The sequence below is a fragment of the Hippopotamus amphibius genome, chromosome 4, assembly GCF_030028045.1.
Source record: "Hippopotamus amphibius kiboko isolate mHipAmp2 chromosome 4, mHipAmp2.hap2, whole genome shotgun sequence".
NCBI classification, from domain to species: Eukaryota; Metazoa; Chordata; class Mammalia; order Artiodactyla; family Hippopotamidae; genus Hippopotamus; species Hippopotamus amphibius.
Window position 1 is genome coordinate 131,167,180 of NC_080189.1, and position 24,932 is coordinate 131,192,111.

General features: G+C 41.7%; 1 protein-coding gene across 1 annotated transcript in view; it reads right to left on the minus strand.

Moving 5' to 3' along the window:
* Positions 1 to 24,932, minus strand: part of ST8SIA6 (ST8 alpha-N-acetyl-neuraminide alpha-2,8-sialyltransferase 6) — a 139,411-nt gene that overhangs the window by 57,724 nt on the left and 56,755 nt on the right. The window contains exon 3 of the mRNA XM_057732670.1: positions 8,615 to 8,704. Within this exon, the coding sequence (XP_057588653.1) occupies positions 8,615 to 8,704 (90 nt within the window). The remainder of the gene's footprint in view (positions 1 to 8,614; positions 8,705 to 24,932) is intronic.

Sequence of the window (24,932 nt, forward strand, 5' to 3'; positions counted from 1 at the left end):
CAGGAATCCCCTCATGAAGGTGGCAGGAGATGAGGTCAGAAAGGTCACAGGAAATCTGATGGTAGAGGCCTTGCTATTCAGAGTGTGGACCTCAGACTAGCAGGATTGGCATCACATAGAAAGATCAGAAATGCAGACCCTCAGGCCCTGTCTCCCACCTACAGAATCAGACTCTATTAAATAAAATCCTCAAATTATTTGTAGACCCATTAAAGTTTTTAACAGCTTCACTGAGGTATAATTCGCATGCCATACAACGCACCCATTTAAAGCAGAGAAGTCAATGGTTTTTAGAGTATTCACAGATAAGTACAACCATCACTGAAGTCAATTTTAGAACATTTTTATCACCTCCAAAAGAAGCCTTGTATACTTTAGCTGTCATCTCCTGTGTCTTCATTTTCATTCATCTTGAAGTATTTTATGATTTCCCTTTCTATTGCTTCTTGGACCCACTGCATAGTTATGAGTATGTGTTTAATTTCTACATATTTGTGAGTTTCTCAATTATTTTCCCTGTATTTTCATTTTAAATTTCATTAACATGTGGTGAGATAACATACTTAGTATTATTTCTATTCTTTAAATGTACTGGTTTGTTTTATAATCTAGTGTATGATTTATCCTAGACAATGTTTTGTGTGCATCTGAGAAGAAGGTATATTCTGTTAATGGGTGGTATACTCTATAGATGTCTATTAAGTCTCGATGGTTTATAGTGTTCTTCAAGTCTACTGTTTTCTTGTTGATCTGTCTAGTATTATATCCACTACTGAAAATAGATTATTTAAGTCTCCAGTTACTGTTGTTATTTCTCCTTTTGTCAGTTTTTGCTTTGTGTATTTTGGTGCTCTGTTATTAGATGCATATGTGTTTATAATTGTTATATCTTCCTGCTGGATTGACCCTTTTATAGATGATAAAATCTGCTTTATTTCTACTAAATTTTTTTGTGTTAAAAGTTTATTCTTTCTAACATCAGTATATCCACTCCAGCTTTCTTGCGGTTAATATTTACATGATATATATTTTTCTATGCTTTTACTTTAAATCTATTTGTATATTTGAATCCAAATGTGTCTTCTGTGGATAGCATATAGTTTGATCATGTTTTTTTTAATCCAGTCTGACAATCTCTGCCTTTTGACTATGTGCTTTAATCCACTCACATTTAATGTTGTTACTGATACAGTAAGATTTATGCCTGCCATTTTACTTTTGTTTTTATAGATCTCATGTATTTTTTGTTCCTCTATTCCTCCTTTACAGCTTTCCTTTGCCTAAGTGAATATTTCTAATGTAGCATTTTCACATCTTTAACAATTTTAACTATATTTTTAGAGGTTGCTCTAGGGTTTACCATGTACATCTTATCAGAATCAGCTTTCAATTTATACTAGCTTAACTGCACTGATATACAGAAATATTATTCTTACATAGCTCTCTTCCCTTTTTCTTCTTTTTGTGGAATCTTTGTTATACAGTATTATGTCTGTTAATATTATAAACCCAACTACATACTGTTATAATTATTACTTTATCATTTGTAGTCATTTCCTTAGCTTGATACAACTTTGCTCCTACCCACCTCCTTCGTGCTATTATTGGCAAATACATTACATACATATTTGAGAAGTGCTATAAGGACCTTGTAGGTTGCTTTAAGACTTTTGACTTTTATTTTGAGTGAAATGGGAAGACACTGGAACAGAAAAGTGACCTGATCTGACTTATATTTTTAAAGGTTCCAACTGTATACCTTGTTGAGAATACTCTCTAAGACAGCAGGGGTGAAAGCCAGAAGACCAATTTAGAGATATCTGCCATAATCCAGGAGAGGAATAAAAATGGCTTGGACCAGGGTGGAAGTTATAGAGTAAGAAATTATCAGCTTCTGGGTATGACCTCAAGGTGGCCAGTGAGATTTAATGACAGATAATGGGATGGGTAAAAAGAAAGGAGTCAAGGATAACTCCAAGAACTCTATTCAATATTCTGTAATAACCTTTACGGAAAAAAAATCTGAAAAAGAATGGAGATATACACACACACACACACACACGTATATTTATGACTGAATCACTTTGCTATACACCTGAAACTAACACAACATTGTAAATCAACTCCACTCCAATAAAAATTCAAAAAAAAAAAAAAAAAAAAAGAGAGAGAGAGATAACTCTAAGCATTAGGTCTGAGCACTGGAAGAACAGACTTGCCCTTAACTGAAATGGGGAAAAGTGCTGAAGCACAAAGTTCAGGGGGAGCAGATTCAAGAGATCCTGTGAGATACATAAGGGCTGACATTCCTTAGGACTAGGCAGAGGTAACACAAATCAGAAAGAGGTCCAGGAAGAAATATAAATTTGGGAATCATCAGTATGTAGGTGCTATTTAAATCCATGAGACTAAACGAGGTCCTTCAAGTCTGAGAATGAAAAGAAACGAGGCCTGAAGACTGAGTTCTGGGACACTCCAGAGTCAAAAGTGAGGGGAGATGAGGAGGAACCTACAAAGAGTGAGAGGGAGAAGACAAAGTACTGTAAATACGTGACTTTCTTAATACACTGTGGGCTGCTAAAGAGTAGAAATTACTTATTTTTTGTGGTGTCCCTTAAGCAAGAGTCCTCAACCTGTCCTCAACTGTGCAAACTTTGAAAAAGCTCCCAGGGAGTCTGATACACACCTCCAGGTTGAGAATACCTGTCTCTGTGCCTGTCATAGTGCTGGGCACAGCGGAGCTGCTGTGTGTTTCTGAAATTGAATTTAATATATGATTAGAACATAAAAACACCCAAAGGTTTCAGATATTAATTTTGAACTATAATTAGCCATCCACCATGACTTACCAAGAGAAGCCACACTGATCCCCAAGGTGCAATCAGGGTAACCCTAAGCTGTACAAGACAATGCTACCTGTGTATATTTACATTACAGAAACTTAAGTAAAATAAGTAACAAAAAGTGAGGAAAGTGTGTAGTATTTTGCAGATAGATTGCTTTTAAGTAGCTTCGCATGATACAGTCAAATGCCTTTCTGTTCCTGTATTTGTGACTTATAATTCTGTTCTCATTAAGAGTGGAACCATATAGTAGTAAGAATGGAACAGTTGGAATTTCAATCGAGCCCTGGCTCTGCCTCTTCAAACTGTCTGATGTTCTGCAAGGCCTCTAGGTTCATCTCTTTCACTTGTAGAATTAGAATAACGAAACCTACTATGAAGAAACTGCAAAGACTATAGATACACCTACATTATCTTGTATACAGTAGGTCCACAAAAATGGTAGGTGTTATTATCATTATTGATAATTTTGTTAATAATATTTGTCATTATGATAAAAATATAGTAAGATAAAGGACTGTGAACTGAGTAGTCAATTAGTTATCCATGGTTATGTAATAAATTACTCCAAAACTTAGTGGCTTAGTTGTTTTACAACAATAAACTATTACTGCATAGTTTCTGGAGGTCAGGAATTCACAAGTAACTTATCTGGATGGTTCTGGCCCTGTAGCTCTCATTAGGATGTAAAGTCAGGAGGCGGGTCAGGGAGGCTCACTGACATGGCTGACAAGGTGGTGCTGGCTGCTGGTGGGAGACCTTAGTTCTTTGCCACGTGAACCTCTCAATGTCCCCATGACATGGTAGCTGGCTTCCCCCAGAGCAAACAATCCAAGAGAAGGCAAGGCAGAACTATCAAATCCTTCTATGACCTGGCCTTGAAAGCCTCACATTGTGATTTCTATGATATCGTATTGGTTATACAGGGCAGCCCCCATCAGTGAGGTAGAGGAAAAGCATGTAAATACCAGGAGGAAAGGAGCACTGGGCGCCATCTTGGAAGTCTGGCTACCATGAATGGTAAATAAATGATACCTTTAACATTACCTGTTACATTTGAAAATCGCGAACAAAAGTAATACATTTGCTTTCTTTCTCTGTCCCACTTCTGAAATTGGAAATAATTCCAGGGATTTCTTAACGACCTTAAGTAAGTGTGGTTATTTTTATTGTCATTGTCTTCCTATTAAAGGTTTCTTTCAAGTGACTTGTTATTTGAGTGAGTATGAGGAAGCCTTCTGAAGTGAATATATAATCAAAATTGTAGTATAACAAGGAAGTCAGAGCTTCAATTTTCCTCTGAGGGAAAATTCAGTTTTGTTTCCACTGATAAACACTTATAAGAAAACAATTCACTGTTCCGATCTTCAGCATGGTAACACATGACACTAAGCAACTCTTGCCAAGTACAAGATTAACTAAGGAATTCAGAGCAGAATTATGCTGGTTTATCTTCCAACATCAACAACCACACACAAAATATTTTCTTTTCCACCTTCCCATTAACTGGTGCCCTGACTGTGAACAAGTCATAATCCCACTTTTATCTTTAAACCGAAGGAATTAGATTTTTTTAGAAAAATAAAAGTTATACATAAAAAGTATATGAATTAGAAGAATTTAAGAGACTATCCCTTCAAGGTCTTAAATTATATGACTGTTTATTTCTTATGTATTATTTGAGGTACAGAATGATGGCTAACCCACCTTTTAAAAGATCTGGCATAACTGCAAAAAAAAAAAAATGTTTTTAGAGACTTCTGTCGTAGCCTTGATATTAGCTCACCTGCCCCAACTTAAAATTCTGAATCAGCAAACACAGCCACTGCTTTGGTTACCAAGAGATATGTCCCAAGATATTAAGAACATACCATGCTGGTATGAATGGCTGTTTTGTGTGAACTTCTTTCTGACCTCGGTACTAAGGAAAGGAATGAGGGCTAGATTTTGGAGCCCTTAAAAGCTGACCAGAAATGGCAAGGTAAAGGGTCAAAGGTGAAAAGACAGACAGAAGTGTGGGTATCTCTTTAAGAAGCAATGAAAGCACCGTAGATTTAAAGCCTAGTGGACAAGTCATATATCACTCTACACCAAGAAAATCCTCTATATGACCACAAACAGTTTTCCCTGACAGACAACTGAAACCTAAGGAACATCTGCTTGTTAGCAGGCTGTCAAGTGATATGTTCAGAGTCAAGGTGTTTTGAAGTCTCATTTGCCATAATTTATACTTCTTCTTTTCAAGCGGCAATTCAGGTCATGCTGGACTCTCTGAGATAATCAACAGGAAGACCTCTTAGGGCCAGTCTTCAATTCACTTTTCCTTTCACCTCGTGAAACACAGCCTTCGAACCAACATCTTCATAAGGGCCAATTAAGATGATCCCTTCGGAAACGTCTAGTGTTCTCGGTATTAAAATGGTACGGCATGAAACAGCTCATCAAACACACACACTCACCAAGCAGTGCATGGTTCACGCCACACATAGCCTATGCAAGCCTATGTTACAAACCTTAATTCTGAGAATCTGAATCTTACCAAGAAAAGCTATTTGAATGCAAGTGACTTTTTCCTGCCCTCGTGATTGTGCAGGAAGTTATAGGGCAGTGGCTTACACTCTGTTCCTAAGACGATCTCTAGATGTCTCCTTTCACTAGAAGGACTATTTAAACTACTCAAGTGTTCAGAAGATGTAAGAGATTGCTGTTGTTTAAGAAAAATATTTCCTTCCATCTTTAAGGAAGACAGGAGGGGCCGAGAGTCAACTGAATGATGAGAAGGGCAGAGCTATTTAATACATATGGCTCAGAAATACCCGGTTCACATCACCGATCGGTGCTCCATTTCCACAGCATGCAGCTGTTGCTGTAAGCACCATCCCAGCCAGGCACCACATCCCCCACGCCAACCACGCACTAGCGACACTCACATTCTATTGGCCAAGCCCAGTCACATGACCCGGAACATATAGGTGGGCTAGTTCCAGCCAGTGGAATATGAACGGAAGGGATGTGTGTCCCTTCCAAGCTGTGTGTGCTTTCTCTATAACACCCTCTCCCTCGACAGCAACCCTGGGATCACCTGTTGAAGATGCGTGCATTACAAGATGGAAAGAGCCAGAATCCCTGAGTCAATATTCAGAGGAGAGTTGCCTGATCAAGAAGAAATATCTATACTGAACATTGTATGAGAGAGAATACAAGATCGTGTTATGACACTGCATTTGGGGAGAATCTGTTACAGCAGTTCATCTGTCCTGACCAAATGGTGGAAATTGATGTACATTTTCTTGGGATCCAGGATCATCTGGGAAAATGGAAGAGGAACACAGGAAGAAAAAGGCATAGCAACAGAGGCAGCAAAACCTAAGATGGGGATGAATGAGCTCATTTCCTGGGTCACTTCTTCTGGGTCAGCCCCACTGAAGCATCTGCTCTTGAAAAACCAGCTCATTGGTCTGAAACAACGTGGACTAAGATGGACAACTTGGATATTCATACAATCATCGTTTCTGAAAAAATATAGCAGAAAAGATTACAAGTAATCTTTGCCATTCTGAAAAATGCAAACTAGCAGTGATAAGATGGCTAGGTAGCATTTTAGTACAGTGTAATATTTCATCTGGGAGACACCTGGTAAAAAAGGATTGGGATGGAGAAACCCAGAGTAACATTCAGGGAGAAAGGATGAGGTAGGAAAAAACACAGAAAACTTCAGATTCAGAGTAAGAGAGAGCCAGAGAAGTGAAAAATAGGTTTCAAAAAGAAGTTGAAGTTTATGCATAATTTTTTAAGAGCTAGAAATTAGAGATGGTAGAGAAAATGCTTTGATGATCTAAGAAGTATATTATTCATTCATTAGTTTAATCCCACAAATATTTACTGAGCAACTACTATGTGCTGAGCCCTGTGACAGGTACCATGGACAGAACCACAAACACAGTCTTGGAGTTCAGTCTTAAACAGAAAATAAAGAGTTGTGATACATGGTACCCCATTCCCATGGTCTTCCCAATGGCAACTGTTTAACTTTATTTTATTCAAAAATATAGTCAAGACCAGTGGGAGAAAGAGCACCATTTCCCTCGCACTCTAACGCCGTCTTCCTAAATTCTATTTTAGCATCTGAAAGGGACAAATTGGCTGAAGAAAGAGAAAATTCTAAGTCTTTAACAGACCGTGACAAAAACAGAGCTAAATCATTATTTCTAAGAAAATGAAATTGCTTTTTATCACCACGCACTGAATAGCTTTCCCAATCGTCCCCTGTATGCCTGTAACAGCGTTGGTCGCAGAATGCACAATTCCCAACATTAGACAATACAACTTAACAAATTAGTCTCCTGTGTGCAAAATAACACTTTCATCACAATGGGCGATTCGTGCCTACTTTCTCTAGACCTCTACTGAACAGAATACCAGTGCAGGCTAATTACACGAGCTGGCTGAAAACTGTGCACATCATGGAAACGCATCCCCCTGAAGAATAGCTAAGAGAAGGTCTTGGCATCAAATCCAAAACAACAGGAAAAAAGTGAGAGCAACCGTGAGAGCACATGCCCAGGCAGTCTCATTAGCATACTGCAGTTAACCATGTTTGTTGATGCCCATAAAAGAGTTATAAGACTCTCTGCCTTAAAAAAAAAATCACCTTCCATGATTAAAGAACTTTCTGCCATGTTGACTCAAGTGCTTTGCTCCGAAGTACAGCTATGGATCAAAGTTATGTCGAGCACTTTTGTCACTTTGGGGAACAAAAACAGTTCATATCGGAGAGAGAGCTGAAGAGAGTCAGTTTGTAACTTTCACACACGGATTCACACATCGGGCAAGGAATACAACAGGCTTGTCACAGGGAATGGGGGAGCAACTTTTCCAAGTTCTGCTTTTCATATGGCATAGGTCTGATGCACGGAGGGCGCTGCAAGAGGTTTGGAATTTGAGTCCCTCAGGAAAAGTCTGAGAAAGAGCCCCGCAAACAACAAGCAAAACAATGGCTCTACCATGATCAAAACAGATGCGTAGCGCCATCTATAACGCATGAGCTACTTTACGTTCACCTCAAAATTCAATGCATTTATTGTCGAGAAAACAAGCATTTGCAAGTGTTTGTTCTGGCCAATCTACCATAAGTGAGGATCCCAGCAAAAACAACAACCCGCTCAAACTGTGTCATTTAAGAAAAGACAGACCCTGGCCCTTCCCAGGACGACCAAGGCAGTGCCTCCCCCATCAGACTCTCAGGCCACCAGTGGCTCCTGCTTGTGTGAAGCTCTGAGCTTTCTGATCTCCTTTTCCCCAGTTTGGAGAAGACAGTGCTGGGAACTCGCCAAAGTACGGGATTGTCAGCAGGTGCGGGAAGTTGGGAGCGAACCACCGCTGAGACTGGGGGTCAACCTGTTAACCTTCTGGGATTGCAAGCAACTCGATACGGGTGTGCATTTTTCTAGGCTAGGGTCCGGAATGCTATGGGGTTCTGAAAAAGAGTGAGGACCTAGAAAAGCTGAGCCGGTAAAACTACATAGAGCTTCTGGTCAATGTGGATTCAGGGACAGATACGTAGAGTCCCCACTACCAGGGTCAGACCCTGGTCTGCACTGTTTGGGCCCTTGTCCCTCCTCCTCACCCACGGGGGCTTCTCCGAGCCCAAAGTCATGCCTGCGCGTGTACAGTCTTATTTTCCAAATGATTTCAAAGATGCTGTGAAACATTTTTGACACTTACAAAACACTTATTTTAAAATGAAATGAAATGCAAAGAGTAGAACTTACTTTCTCGTTTTGTTAGATAAAGTCTCCAAGCTGGCTTGCAGATTTTGGCACCTCTCTTTCTGCGGGAGGGACTTCTCATTCAGATACGTGCTGTTTCGTGAAAGAGATTAAAAATAGATTGATTTAGAAGGAGTGCTTATGAGATACGCTCAACAAAAATCAGATTTAATTGATAAAGTGTGCCCAAATGAGGTCTGACTTTCATCCCATTATTGGATTTCTCCGTGGAAAAGGAAATTGATATTTTCACCTCCGACGAGGGGTCTAAATTAAAACAACAAAAAAAAAGGAAGTTGGTATGATAAAGTCAAACGGAAGAGAATGTTCCATGGAGGACTTTATATTTTCAGGTTTTCATATTTTGAGGTTAGAATGCACAATGAACAAGGTATTGAATGGTTTTAATCATTGTGTGTGTAAGCAGACTTTATTTTTGAAAGATGTTGTCTCTGATAAGAAGCATGTAGACACAGGTGATCATTAACTGTCTCTTAAAATAAGGCAAGATAAATCCGGCCTTTGATTATTATAGTAGCTGTGATAAAAAGGCCTGTTGCTGTTGTTTTATGAACTTGGAAAAACTGGAGTTGAAACAAAACCAAATCAAAAAGCAAGTTAAGGAAATGGGTTATGGAGTCGGGCTCCCTAACAAGCCCCATGGACACACCTGTGCTACTGACAGATTCAGGTTTCAGTTTCTGCATCTCTAGCCCTAACTCATGATGTTATTGTCATGATAAGTCCACGATAAAGGAAACAATGAAAAGCACCTGATACCACGCCTGCCATAGTAACTGCTCAAAGAAATATCAACCATCACTCTCCCTACACTTCAAAAATACGCACACGACTCTGCCTTCCTGTTAATGCCGCTGTTTAATCATCCTGAACGTACCTGCTGAGGATCTAACATGTGCTGGGAGCCAGGCACAGGAGGCGTAGGATACAGAGCTGGATAAAACAGAACACGGTCCCTTTCCCTGGTGGAGCCTGCAGTCTGGTTAAGGAGAACGATGTGTATCAAACAAATAACCACAGGGATGAACACAGAATTCTGATCTGTGGTTAGGATCCTGAAGACAGCAGTGGGTGTCCTGCAGGACTGTAGCAGGGTGCCGCCTGCATCCCGAGAGAGCCTCTGAGAAAGTGTCATTTGGTTGGTAACCTCAGGGTAACCCAACTTTGGGAAGTGGGGGCACGGGATGACATTCCAGATAGAGGGAAAGCCATGTGCAAAGACCCCAGAATGTTTGAGGAACTGAACGAAGGCAGGTGGGGCTCAACGCTGAAAGACTAAAGGGTGTCTGGAGCAGGAAGTAGGGGCCAGAGCACACAGACCTGGTGAACCAGGTTCAGAATGGACTCTGATAACACGGGGAGCAACAGAAGGTTAGGGGTGCGGAGTGATGGATGGGTGTGGCCTCATGTATGCTTTAAGAAGTTGACTGAGAAATGAAATGAGAGGACACAGGGCTCCAGAAAAGGTGGGAAAGTTAGGAGGCTTCTGCAGGGCTCCAGGAGAGAGGTGATGGCAACTTGCTTTGACAGTCAGGATGGAACAGACTATGATGTGCTCACAGACATCGCCCACTAGCAGCTGCTTTGCATCACAAAGGTTTGTTTCTTGCTCATGAAATGCCCACCAGACACTGGGTAGCTTTCTAGTGCAGCTGTGCTCCCTGCGATCTAGGAATACCACGTACTGCATTCCTGGGGCACCTTCCTTTCAACAACCTGCTTCCATAATTGCTGTGGCAGCAGAAGAAAAGTGCTGGAAGGTCTTACTCTGTACCTGAATGCTTCAGCCTGGCCAGAACTAGCTGCCTGCCTGACCTGATTGCACCGTGGTTGTCAAAAAAAGGGCAACCGTGCTCTGTGCCTGGAGGAACAGGCGATCAGGATACAAGGGTGGGCGAGAAGCCCACACCCACTTGTCCATCGGTGGGAAGAGAAGCTGACAGATTTGAACCTATTCTGGAGGTAAAACTGACAGGACTTCATAATAAATTGGCTATGGGAGGTGAGGGAATAGGAGGTCTCAAGGTAAAGATATAAATGAAACAGATTCATAATTAATTCTCCAGAAGTGCTGTCTAAACAGACAATGCACAAAGTGCATATGCGCTCACAAAATCCCTCTTTCTCTTGATACGATTTTCTCCCCCTCCCCACTTCCTTCCTCCTTCTGTCTACAGGCCTCACCTTCTGCGCTCTCTGAATGTATTATACTACTTTCCAAGGATTTGTTTATTTCTAATTTGCTGTGTATTTTATTCAGGCAGCACTGTTAGTGAAGTGAATTACAGAGCCAGCAGTGCTTTGAATTACAATGGCTTCGCAAGATTGAATTGTGAAACTGTGACAAGCAGGCACCAATAGGGTTTAGTGTCATAGAACATTCCTTAAATCGGAGAGCATCTTTGCTAATAAAAAGTCCGAACAGTTTTGCCCAACTGAAATCACAGAGGGCCCATGGAAAACAAAGGAGGGTATCTGGGGTAAAGTGGAGATGAGAGAAGGAAAAATGAAATCAGAGGTAAAAAAAGGGGGCCTTAGGTGTCAGCCAGCAGGGCCAGCCTTGAATCTGGGCTTCACTCTCTAACCCTGACCTTTGAATCCAAAGGTTTCCTTTTTCACATCTTTACTCAATAAAGTAGTTTTCTAGGGATGCTACAGATTGAATGTTTGTGTCTCCCCCCCAGAATTGATATGTTGAAATCCTAGCCCCCAAGATGATGGTATTAGGAGGTGGGGCCATCATGAATGGGATTAGTGCCCTTATAAAATCGGCCCAAGAGGGCTTCTTGGTCCCCTTCTGCCTTCTGAGATTACAGTCAGAAGATGGATGTCTATGGGGAAGCAGGCTCCCCAGACACCAGATCTGCAGGTGCTATGATGTTGGACTTCCAGCCTCCAAAACTATGAGAAATAAATTTCTGGTATTTATGAGCTACTGGGTGGAGGTCTAGCAGCGTGAATGGACCAAGTCTGGGGATTACATGCGATGAGTATAAAAACAGCTGATACATGAGAGTTACTAAATAAATGTTGTGTTCTTGTTCTCCTAAATGCGTTGCTGTGCTGTTTCCTCAAAAAGTCGTTATTACCATAGGGGTCAGAAACCTCTCCCACCCACAGCAAGTCACTTCACAGAGAAAGGAGAAGAAAGGGGAGCCCCTTGAGTTCTCCTTCTCTTTCTCCCCTGCCCCCTTTTCATGCAAAGATTCTCCTAGTTTTCTTCCTTTTCATTTAATGTTATTAAAACCTTCCTAGGAAAATGTTAAAATACTGTCACGTGGACCCCATAAACGTCAAATGTTTGTCTACATTAGGCATCTGGACAATACAGCCTCTTTCACTGCCTCTTAGACAAGACGCCTAGCTCATGCTGTTTTTGACAATGTTTGTTATTCAAAGTGACAGAAGTGTAAATTAACAATATAACCACCATGTTTTAAGATGCTTGAAGACCTGACCCCATAAGGCAGCAGTCCCCAACCTTTTTGGCACCATGGACCAGTTTCATGGAAGACAATTTTTCCACAGATGGAGGGGTGTGAGGGGGGGGATGGTTCAGGCGGTAATGTGAACGTTGGGGAGTGATGGGGAGCCGCAGATGAAGCTTCACTTGCTCGCCTGCTGCTCAGCTCCAGCTGTGTGGCCCAGTTCTTAACAGGCCATGGACCAATACCAGTCCACGGCCCAGGGCTTGGGGACCCCTGCTGTAAGGGATGCCAATATCCGTGGAGAAGTGAAAGGCATTAGACCTCCCAGTGAGAGGGCGAGACCATCAGTCCTCTCTGTTGTGGGAATAAGTGAGAGTTAGATATTCCTTGGATCTGAGCCCATGAGGAAGTTACTTGCTCTCGAGAGAGGAAAAGAAGAAAGCTTCCTGGTTCTGAGTTGAGAGAGGTCATAACCCATGGATAGATCCTATTTGAGAAGTTGGCATCCACCGGAGATGAAGACATTAGAATAAATCCTCCTCAACTTCTGATCTGGGGATATCCCTCAGACAAGGCAAAGGGGACAGAGAAACTCACTGAGATGAAAGTAGGAAATCCAAAGACCTGGAGTCAAGGCAACCTGGCAGAAGATGAGACGGCTGCAAGATGTGTGGGCTGATTTATAACCCAAGGAAGGATGACTGGGGATCAGGTTGGAATGGCCCATCCAAAAGGACCAGATGTTCAGGGAGAACTTGAAATGGTAGAACAGCAACAGAGAAAGCTCTCCAGAGCCTTCACCGGGGACCTCACATTTAGGTAGAAGTCCAGGATGTGAACGGAGAGGGACGCCCCCCTCCCCAACCCCAAACTAACTCAAGTTGGTGGTCTGAGCAGTTGGATCTGGGAGAGAAAAAGCACAGGGCTCCAAAAGACCAACCAAAATCTTTGGTTCTTTTGGTAAGAACCAAAATCTCTGGGACCAGACTCTCATGGATTCAAACTAAGAATTCTGTTTCTGTCAACAGATAGTTGTTTTTTTTTCTTTTTTAATTTCAATTTGCTGGTGAAAGTCCTTTTTAAGAACTTCTTATCCAAATTAATCAAAGAAGAGAAAAGGCTCAGCCTACATACAATTTTCCAAATATACAGTGGACAGTGCCTCCCAGGACACATCATAGAGGGACAGTGGCATCCTCCTGGAGTCCTGCTAGAACCTGATGAACCAAGTTAGTGCTTGAGGTCTCCCAGACCAGAGAGCTGAGGTGGCTCTAACTGCCCTACCAATGCCTCTTTAATTGCTCCATTATGAGATCACAATCTCTGCTCACATATCACTGGACAGGATTGCTTGTCTGCTCACCTGTAGCATCGGTAGCATCTCACCAGCACGCCCAGTGCTCCTTCAACATTCTGTTTCGTCCACCTTACAAATCTGCCACAATGGAGCAATACAGCCTCTGGCCTATATGTTCCTCTACCTGCCCCCTGAGGACCACTGGGAACAAAATCACACAGGTAGGTGGGTTGGTACACCTTGATAAATTCATGGTGTCCAGTACGCGAGGCCTTTTATACCTTGACAATTCTATTCCACGGGGCCAGCTACCTCCCCCTTCCAGTTCCCTCGATGGCTACTCTATACATTCCACTGTTCTGCTGTCTTCACCATTCTGTGCCTACCTAGCTTATCTAATCATGCTTTCTATTTCAGGAAAAAAAAGGATGCTACCAGGTGAGAACTGATGGTTAGCTATAAGCTATGCTTGCTTTCTGTGTCAGAGAAAGAAGTGTCTCTCCTCTTCCAAAAGGAGACTCCACCTGCCATCCCATCCCTCCCTGTCCCTGAAGATCCAGCCCCTCCCTTCATTTTCCTCTTTCCTGAACCTTCGCCCTTTCCCTTTTACTGTCTCCTTTTCCTCAGGCTCAGTTCTCTACCATCTCAAAGTCAAAAACCAACAAAACAACTCATTCTGCTCTTCTCCTCTACCTATTGCCTTGTTTCTCCTTTCAAATTTCAACCCACTAGCTGTTTCTTTTCTTTACCTACAATCCATTCAACCATTCTTGGAAAGCATCACCAAATCCAGGGAATATTTTAGGTCTCTTACTTTACCTCCCAGCAGTATCTGAATGGCTGACAACTCACTTGGCACGTGGTTCCATCCTGGTCCTCTCTCCTTGCTCTTCTACCTCTGACAGCTGATCAGGGTTCTCAGGTAGGCTCTTTCTTGAACCAGTCCATAAGTGTTGGCATCTCCTATGGTTCTTCCTTTGCTGCCTGTTACTTTAAAGCAACTGATTGAAACCCAGTTACAGTAGCCCCCAGGGCTCTCTCCAGATCTCCTGTCTTCTCAGCCTGCCTGTTTTCTCCAAACATCTCAACCACCCTATTTTCCCTTCTGCTCCATCCTCACGGCCCCTGAGGTGGGTGGTCTCACGTGCACATTTGGTTGTGTCATTTCCCTGCCTAAAGACCTTCCCTGGCCCCCATCAGCCTCAGAGGGACACACAAAGCCGTCTAGGACCCAACCCTGACAGTGATTCCAGTCTCATCTTTTACTAACAGCTTGCTAACCATTAAATGGTACAAATTCCTCTTTTTCCATTCCTTGCAAGTCTTATATTATGGATTCTGAGTGCTTTTATTATTTAATTATGGGATTTATTTGTTTAGTACCAGCAACCAGGCCTTCAGGCACATTTTCATCACTTCAGTATATCATGGGGAAAAAATCTTTAATAAGATTGGGGGAAAGATATACAAAAACAAGCATTTCTGCTATCATTGTTATCTATGTGGCTGATCTGCTTTTCAGAAATTCTATCTTCATAAGTCAGACATGAGTTGAAAACCAACTAGCAAGATTTCACAAAATAGCAAGAAGCTTAGAGACTACAAAGGCTACTGCAAACTAATAACAATTAAGGCTCTGATAATGCAAAGAATATCTCTTAACTAAAACAAGTGATTCAATCCCTATAAACTAATGCCACCATTATTTAGTGGGTATGCATAAGGACCTCTAAAACACAGAGTTAATGACTTTTAATTCATGCAATATGCAACCAGGTCCCCCAGATAAATAAAACATCGCAAAGAATGGATGATTTGCTTCTAAGTGACTAAGGAGTTTCAAGAACATCCAAATTCTTTTTTTCCTTTTTTTAAAAATATTTATTTATTTATTTTTGGCTGTGCTGGGTCTTAGCTGCAGCACACAGGCTTCTTTCTAGTTGTGGCATGTGGGCTCAGCAGCGTGTGGGATCTTAGTTCCCCGACCAGGGATTGAACCCACGTCCCTGCATTGGAAGGCAGATTCTTAATCACTGGACCAGGGAAGTCCCAAGAACATCCAAATTCTATTTACAGTGGCCAGAAAGGGGGCAAAAACTGAGTTGTGAATCTAAATGAAAAGCTTAAAACCAAATTAATTTTATTCTCTCTGAAGAAAGAATTTCTTAACAGATGGGGGACACAGCCTAAAAATAGAAAACCCAAAGAACAGGAGCTCTTCTATCCTACATACCTTGCACGCTGCTTCCCCGTTCCTGGGAAGAGGAGCTGATAAGCGTGACCATCAGCAGAAACCCCACCCCCGTTGACTGGTTTGACAGCTGACCAGCCAGCTCTAGGACAGAGGGGACAGCGGCCAACTGTGCTCACTTCAAGCTCATCAAGCAAACACCTAATTATCATGTGCACCCCCTGCTATGCAGTTTCCCCGAGGGAAAAAGGCAAGCATCCCAGCCTGCTGGGAGAGTTTGATTACTCTCTTTAATTAATATTCTGGTTTATAAATCACCCTCTTATGAGTTTGGTGAACACGAGTCTGCCTTTGAAATCAGACCCAAGAGCTGACAAAAGCAAGTCTTGGTACCTACAGGGATGAGGGGCAGACCCCGGCCTGCCTCTTTGCTCAGTCACTCACCAGGCGCCTGTGCCACAGAGCACAGTGGCTACCGGAGAAGGGACGGTGGACAGCACTGTGTCCCTGCGGCCCTGGAGCAAAGAGTCTGCTGAGGAGGACCAACAAGGAAGCACGTGCTTACCACACTGGCTCTGCAGAATGGATGCTAGCTACTTCCCACCATCACGTAGGTTCAAGAAACCGTGAATCTGTGTTTCGGTGGATGTCATTTAATTCAAAATATAAGAACTACTTTGAACATGACTACACTAGAACTTCACTTCCTTATACGCGAACACTGTAGCCACCTTAACTTGCAGACATGTCTGCAAATAATCTCTGCCAACTTGGTTTTTCACCTTAACTTTTACCTGTCTTTGGTTACCCTAGATCAAGGTTAATTAACTAGCTCTCTTACTAAATCGGTTACCCTAATGTATTCTGGCCTCCCCACCATTGTTGAAAGATGGTTTTCAAAAATGGGCAATCATAAATCTCATACAAATATGAAATGAACATGCATTAAAGATTTTATTTTATTCCTCATGAGGGCACGCATTCAAAGGAGAAGCCACAGAACATACATAGATCAGAAATACTGAAATGAATGTGCAAATAGAGGGAAGTCCACTGGACCTCTATCAGATAGGATGTAATTTGCATGTTTATAGATAAGAATTACTTTGTGTTGCCCTGAGTTAACTACATCTTGCAGAGTTGTAAAACTGCTCCCAGGAGGATGAGCATCAGATAACTCCGAGGTGTGTGATCTGAACAATACCAACGTATCCACTGAAGCACACAATTTCCCCTAAACCATAAGCAGTATCACTGCCCACCACTAGAATGTTAAAGGAAGGATGGAGAGTAATGAACTTGAAAGACTTTCATTCCATCTGAGTTCCAATTCCTTGGAATTTCCTCCAAATTCATTCCTCCACTCCACAGCCTGCCCAAGGGGAACAGGTGGACCTGGCTGAGGTGTAAGTCCTCCAAGGCACACAGGGAGCACTGCCTTACCTAAGCAGGTTGAAGTGAGGGTTACCAAAAGAACAAGTTTGATATGATATGGAGATTAATTAAAACTTCAAATCCAGATGGGCAAGAGGAGGGTCAAAGTAGAGGTAAGATAAAATAGGAGCATATTGAGAACAAAGGGAAGAAAACAAGTGACTAGCATTGGCCCATTCGGGTCTCCCTTCACTGGTCCTTAAGTGTGAAACCCTTGGGGCCTTGAGATCAACTCAAAAGTGTAGACAGGGCACTTCCCTGGCAGTCCAGTGGTTGGGAGTTCACCTTCCAGTGCAGGGGGTACAGGTTCAATCCCTGGTCGGGAAGCTAGGATCCCACATCCCTCACAGCCAAAACACCAAAATATAAAAAGCAGTAGCAATATTATAACAAATTCAATAAAGACTTTAAAAAAACGTGTAGACAGGATGGAACTGCTCTCACTGTAGTGTTTCCAAGTCTTTTAAAACCCACCTCCAACTGTATTTTCTTACTTGATACAGCCAAGATTATTCTGCCATTCTTTAATGTGCTTTGAATTTGAAAAGCTTGGATAAACTGAGTATATTTTTGATACTAATATCCACATTCTTTGATGTGAAATTCTGATATGTTTCCTGGTTAAGCATGAAGATGATAACAGCAACATCCATTGGATGGTCGCTAGGTTCTATGTACTATTGTGAACTTCATACATGTGTCATACACTCCTCACAGTGAATACACAAGGTAGGGATGAGAGACAGATGAGAGAAATAAGACACTGGCAGATGAGAGGACTTACGTAAAGTCACTCTGTTCGTTAGAACTGGAGTGGAGTTTTGAACTCACATACTACGTCTGTGTTCTTAGCCACTATGCTAGTCTACTTTCTATTATAGGGACAAATTTGTTCTTCCATGGACAAGTACCCGCCACTCCAGGTTACCTGACTCTGAGTCTACAGAAACTGACAAATAGTGTCTCCTTGACCAAAACTCCAGTCAAGCTCCTCTGAGGTCTTTTTCAGCTAGGACTCAATTCACAGGCATGTCTTTAAGAGACCAATTTTAGCAAGAACTCTGCTGAGTCAGTTTATCCAGAATCCCTCATCCTCCGGGTGTGATCACCCTTGATATCTGACCAAATTCCTCATACTCTGCCATCCTGCAGGTGGCATCCAACCACCCTGGTCTGCCTTCAGCAAGACTCCCATCAAGCTTGTTTGGCAAGAATCATCCCTTACCTTTGATGCGTCCTCCACTGACCCCACCTGCTCCTTGGCTATAAATTCCCACATTTCCTTGCTGGATTCAGAGCCAAGTCCAATCTCTCTCCCCCACGGCAAAACTCCACTGCAGGAGCCCTTACACCCATCACAGTAGTACTGAAGAAAATCTGCCTTACCAATTTAACAAGTGTCATGAATAATTTTTCCTTTAACAGAGCTATTTTGCAATTCTATGTATTGAAGTTAAGTGATAGCAACATAAAACAATTCTTGTCTATGGGCATGCAAATGAGTTCTGTCCAGTGGAGAGACAACTCTTCCCCACAGTGGGAAAATCTGTTTTTCCTCCTTTGGCATGTTCATCTCAATATTCCTGATCTATAAATGTGTCTGTTCCTTTGAACTGCCTGTCACACCTTACAGCTTCCTCACTGATGAGTTAAATACAATCTTTAAAAGTGTTCATTTTCATAACTGTATGAGAGCCACGATTTTACCTTTTTATTACGCTTATCTTTTAACACTCTAAATGAGTACACTGGAAACATTTGCAAATTGAATAAACACTACCCTGATAAAGAGGACAAACTTTGGTGGCAAACAGCACCGTTCAGATGCCTGCTCTGCTACACACTAGATGCTTAGCCCCTTAGAAATCATTTAGCCCCTCTATGCTTTCAGCGTCATGTACAAAATGGGGATAATATTGTACCATCTCTTCGATAGGACTGATGCAAAGTGTATAACTGAACACGCATGAAAATGCGCAGCACAGTGACTGGAATAGAGAGTTCACTTAGGCAGTGCTTGGCAGGCGTGCTCAAGGTGGCTGTCAAGGTCACTGAATGCCTCTTGAAGCAGCACTTCTCAAACTGAAATGTGCCTGTGAATTACCTGGGAGATTTATTAAAAGGCAGATCCTGATTCAGCATCTCTGGGATGGGGCCTGATGCCCTGCATCTCTAACCAACTCCCAGGTAACCCCAGTCCTGCCAGACTGAGCATCACACTTTGACAAAGTCTTACAAGCCTCCTGGATCAAGTTCATCTGCCCTGATAGTTTTTTCATAAGCGTCTAGAATAAGACTTTGAAAAAATGTGGGCCTGTCTTATAACCAGAAGCATGAGCACAAAAAACAAGGAAACAACTGGAAAAACTACAAGAGTAATGAGCTAAGTTACCATGTCACGAAATAAGAGGTTTTTCTTTTTTCTCTTTTTTTTTTTCAGTTGAAGAGCTCAGCCAAGGAAATATTGTAAGAGGAGATGTATGGTACGGAGAATATTTAACATAACTGCTTTCCTGAGTCAGACGCAGGGTTTATCCTCCCGGGAGCTCTGCTACAGAGAACAGGTAGCCACCATCACCCCCCACACCTCCACTCGGGCTTAGACAGCCCATGAAACACAGCTATCCAATGGGCATTAATAAGCAAACTGGATGACAGTTGGGGGATGCAACCTCTTCTGAAAAAAGGCCAATGGATATGTGTTGGACATGTCTCTAAAATGTCAGTTAAAATCCACGTTTCAGTGTTCATATAAGCTATGCAATCCCAACCAAGAAGTTCTTTGTTCCAACCAAAAAACAAATGAAGAAATTCCTCTGGCAACTAAATATCTCTCCAACAAAACTTGGAGAAGTGAGTTCTGAGATAAGACCTTTAATGAGAAAATGACTTTTATCTACATTCCATACTGACTCTCTGGTGCTGTGTGAGATAGCAGTATGGCAGTGATAACACTTGAGAATTTAAAAATACGTAAATATTAGAACCATAACCACCATTATGAAATAAGTTTAGTCATCAAAGAGTGAAAACCTTTTTATAAACTGTGAGTCCACAACTCATTCTTATACATTTCTATTTCATACACATTCTCAGGAAAGCATTAGTGAAGCTGAGCAGGACCCTGTAGGCCCTCCTGGGTACAAAAGCCCTTCCTTGCCCCCCTTCCCCATTTCTTATTTGTAGAAAAAGGCTTTAGTCTCCTAGGCCAGGGGTCCCCAACCCCCGGGCCGTGGACCAGTACTGGTCCGAGGCCTATTAGGAACCGGGCCACACAGCAGGAGGTGAGCGGCGGGCTAGGGAGTGAAGCTTCACCTGTTGTTCCCCATCGCTTGCATTACCACCTGAACCATCCTCCCCACCCCCCACCCCCCATCCGTGGAAAAACTGTCTTCCACGAAACCAGTCCCTGGTGCCAAAAAGGTTGGAGGAAAACGCTGTCCTAGGCCTTCCCTGAGTTCCAAAGAGCAGGCACAAGCAGTGACTACTTAGGAAAGTGAGCGAACGCAGAAACAAAGGAAAAGCAAGAAACGTCATGATGAGAGTTCAGTGATAAAACAGAGTCCTATTCCTCCTCAAGGGATGTGCAGAACAATCTGATGCATGTTTTGTGTGGTTCTTCAGGAACTAAGACCCCTCCCCCACCCAGTAGAGGATGGTAACTACATGCTGACCATAAGCACTAGAACCCAGACTGGTTGAAGCCAGAAGGTTGATGACTGAGATTCTGGAAATATCACTCCGTTACCTCACCACCAACCAATCAGAAGAGATTCATGCACCCTGTAGCCCTAACCCCAAACACTGCCTTTAAAAACTCTTCCTTGAAATAAGGATGCAGGTGCAGAGAATGGACTGGAGGACACAAGGGTGGGGCAGTGGGGGTGGCGAAGGGGAAGCTGGGACGAAGTGAGAGAGTAGCATAGACCTATATACACTACCAACTGTAAATAGCTAGTAGGAAGTTGCTGTATAACAAAGGGAGATCAATTCGATGATGGGTGATGCCTTAGAGGGCCAGGACAGGGAGGGTGGGAGGAAGTCACAGGAGGGAGGGGATATGGGACTACATGTATAAATACAGCTGATTCACTTTTTAGTGTACCTCAAAAAATTGGTACAAGAGGGTAAAGCAATTATATTCCAATAAAGAGCTTAGAAACAAAAAACAAAAAACAAAAAACCTCTTCCCTGAAAGCCACTGGGGACTTTGGTTTTTTTGAGCATTACCTGCCTGTTCTCCTTGCTTGGCCCTGCAATAAACGCTGTACTTTACTTCACCAAAATTCCAGTGTCACTAGGCTGGCTTTGCTGCATGGTGGACGAGCACACCCAAGTTTGGTTTGGTAACATTTGGTTCAAAAACTGGGGACCTTACATAGAAAATGTAATGGAATCTTCTTTAAAATAATGAACAAAGTTTCATGGGGTGGTACAATGATCTGATCGGCAGAGCAAGGAAAATGTGTAGCAATGAAAACTGATGCTGAGACTGGGTGCCAATACAGAGAGGCTGCCCAATCAGTGTGGAAACTCCAGGGAAATTACATGCTATCAAAACATAAATACTCCAAAGCTAGTGTCATCAGAATGAAAATCAGTGCAAAAAAATCTTTCAGAAATCATGTCCAAATATTTGGGGGCACCTGAAATATGAAATAAAATAATGAGAAGAGTATATCATAATAAAATAAAAATAGCAAGTGGAGTGTCTTATCTCACTGTGGTGATTTCATAAATGCGAAATGAGGCAGAGGGCCCGACCGTAGAATAATAATGATTTTTGAAATTTCAAAGTGCAAAGAGGGGACTACTTCATTCACTCAACAGAAAGCTCACCAGAATCTTGCTACCAATAAAGATTTTTTTTCTATGACCCACATTGCGTAAGACAAAGATGAAAAGACTATAAATTAAGGGAACCTTCCTACACTGTTGGTGGGAATGTAAACTGGTACATCCATTATGGAGAACAGTATAGACGTTCCTCAAAAAATTCAAAACAGAACTACCAAATGACCCAGCAATCTCACTCCTGGGCATATACTCAGAGAAAACCATAATTCAAAAAGGTACATGTACCATAGTGTTCATCGCAGCACTATTCACAATAGCCAAGACATGGAAGCAACCTAAATGTCCATCAACAGAGGAATGGATAAAGAAGACATGGTACATATATACAGTGTAATATTAGCCATAAAAAAGAACAAAATAGTGCCATTTGCAGAGACGTGGATAGACCTAGAGACTGTAATACCGAGTAAAGTAAGTCAGAAGAAGAAAAATACTGTATATTAACGCTTATATGTGGAACTTAGAAAAATGGTACAGATGAACTTATGTGCAAAGCAGAAACAGAGACACATATGTAGAGAACAAACATGGATATCAAGAGGGGAAGGGGGTGTGGGGTGAATTGGGAGATTGGGATTGACATATATACACCATTGATACTATATATAAAATAGATAACTAATGAGAACCTATTGTATAGCACAGGGAACTCTACTCAGTACTCTGTGGTGACCTAAATGGAAAGGAATCTAAAAAAGAGGGGATATACGTATACATATAAATGAGTTGCTTTGATGTACAGCAGAAACTAATACAACATTGTAAAGCAACTATACTCCAATGAAACTAATTTAAAAATTAAAAAAAATAAATCAAAGTACCCATTTTGTGGTTAGGAACTGAGGTAAACAGACATGAAAAGTGCAACAAAAACAGACATCTTGTTGAGATGTGAAGTTCTGGGTGAAGAGATGAATAGTTACAATCTTCAAATATAGATTATCAAGCCTTACAAGGGTTAATTACTGTGTTGAATTCTATTTAACCTTTAAATTCATATGTCATTAAAAGCAACATAAGCAAAAAAAGCATGTTGGACTCTTCACTTCATGTGCTATCTGACTCACTATATATACTTTTTACTTGATCTTCCATAAAGCTCCCTTTGTCCTCATAAAATATATATATATATATAAAAATTAGAATTTGTTCAAAAAGCTACTTCCAGAATTTTCCCTTGATTTCCTGTGACACATTTCTATGTCTTGGACGTGACTGTGTTTTCCTCATCTATTAATAAATAAATAATAAATTTCCCTAATAAATTTGAGCAAATGGATGAATGAATAAATGATCAATGAACTTGAGATACTTCAAGATTATAACTTATCCAGGGAAAAAGAGATTCCAGAGCTGATCAGACTGAAAGTAAAATAAAATTCTAGGAAAAAAAAAAAGGCAACAGGAAGAATTAGAACCAAAAGGATCTTCAGAGTAACCCCCAGCTAATTATAAGATTTAATTAACCAGAAGAATCCAGTCCCTGTTCATTCTATTTAATGGAGATTTTACAGCACTTAAAAAGATGTCCAAATGCTCTCATCAATAATGAATGAAAGCGTAAGAGAATTGGCTAACCAAATGTACTGTGCTTAGGTAAACCGTAATTAGGAAGGGTTATGAGAGTGTCCTAGGAGACTGATGCATCTCAAAAACGGTGCAATATAATTACAGATGAAATTCGACAAGGAAACGGCACAACGTAATAATCCTTGAAAAGAGGAAATACAATTACTTGAATGAGATGTTGGGTTCTGAGCAGCGCAGTCCATCAAGTTTCATTTCACGAAACTCAGAAGCAATAAACCTCCTCAACAAAACTGAACTCTTGATTACATTAAAGTGTATTAATCTCATATCTGCATATTCACAATTTCCCAGCTGATACAACGTCCTGCTGTTATTTCACTGGAAATTTGCAATAATCTGAATCTCGTTAAATCAGAGCTCCTGGGTCTGGTTATGGATTTTTTGGTAACTTGGCAGGGCCCACGTGCTCTGTCTCCATTTGGGACAGGATCTCTTTCCTGCAACATTTCGGGTTCCCCTTTACAGCACCTTCCCCCTGAAAGATATTCCTTCTCGCTCTTTGGCTAATTTCTAGTCCCATTTCCTACTCACCTGGAAAACTAGAGTTTGTGAGTAGGATCACACATGAATTCTAATGAGTTTTTTTAAATTAATTAATTAATTGGCTGTGTTGGGTCTTCATTGCTGCACACGGGCTTTCTCTAGTTGCAGCCAGTGGGGGCTACTCTTCATTGTGGTGCGCAGACTTTTCATTGTGGTGGCTTCTCTTGTTGTGGAGCACAGGCTCTAGGCATGCAGGCTTCAGTAGTTGTGGCACATGGGCTCAACAGTTGTGGTGCACGCGCTTAGTTGCTCTGCAGCATCTGGGATCTTCCCGGACCAGGGCTCGAACCCGTGTCCCCTGCATTGGCAGGCAGATTCTTAACCACTGTGCCACCTAGGAAGTCCCCTAATGAGTTTTTAATGGATCACACTTGACAATGAACATACTTGCATTAAAAAAAAATTAATGGGGGAGGGATGAAGTAAGAGGTTGGGGTTAGCAAATGTAAACTAATGTATACAGGATGGATAAACGAGGTCCTACTGTATAGCACAGGGAACTATATTCAATATCCTGTGATAAACCATAATGGAAAAGAATATTTTTTTAAAAAGAATGTATATATATGTATAACTGAATCACTTTGCTGTACAGGAGTAATTAACACAACACTGTAAGTCAACTATACTTCAATTTTTTTTTTTTAATGTCTTTAAGGAATGTTTTTCTGCCCTCATGCCCAACCCTGTTGGCAAAGACAGTCCCAGCTTCTGGTCTAGTCTGAGAGCTGAATCACTGAGCCTCTGGAGGTGCTCTGGCCCCTCTTACTCCCCGGTGGACACCCAATTCTTAACTTTCCACCGAAATCCCACTGGACAGACTTGCCTTTCCTGGTTTTCACCTTGGGGAATCTCTCCTGGCCATGGTTTGCAATCCCTGTGACCACCCTCACATCACCGAAATTGGCTTCCATTGCCCTGGACAACACGTGCCCTCTCCCAGCCCTGGCTCTGGCCGCT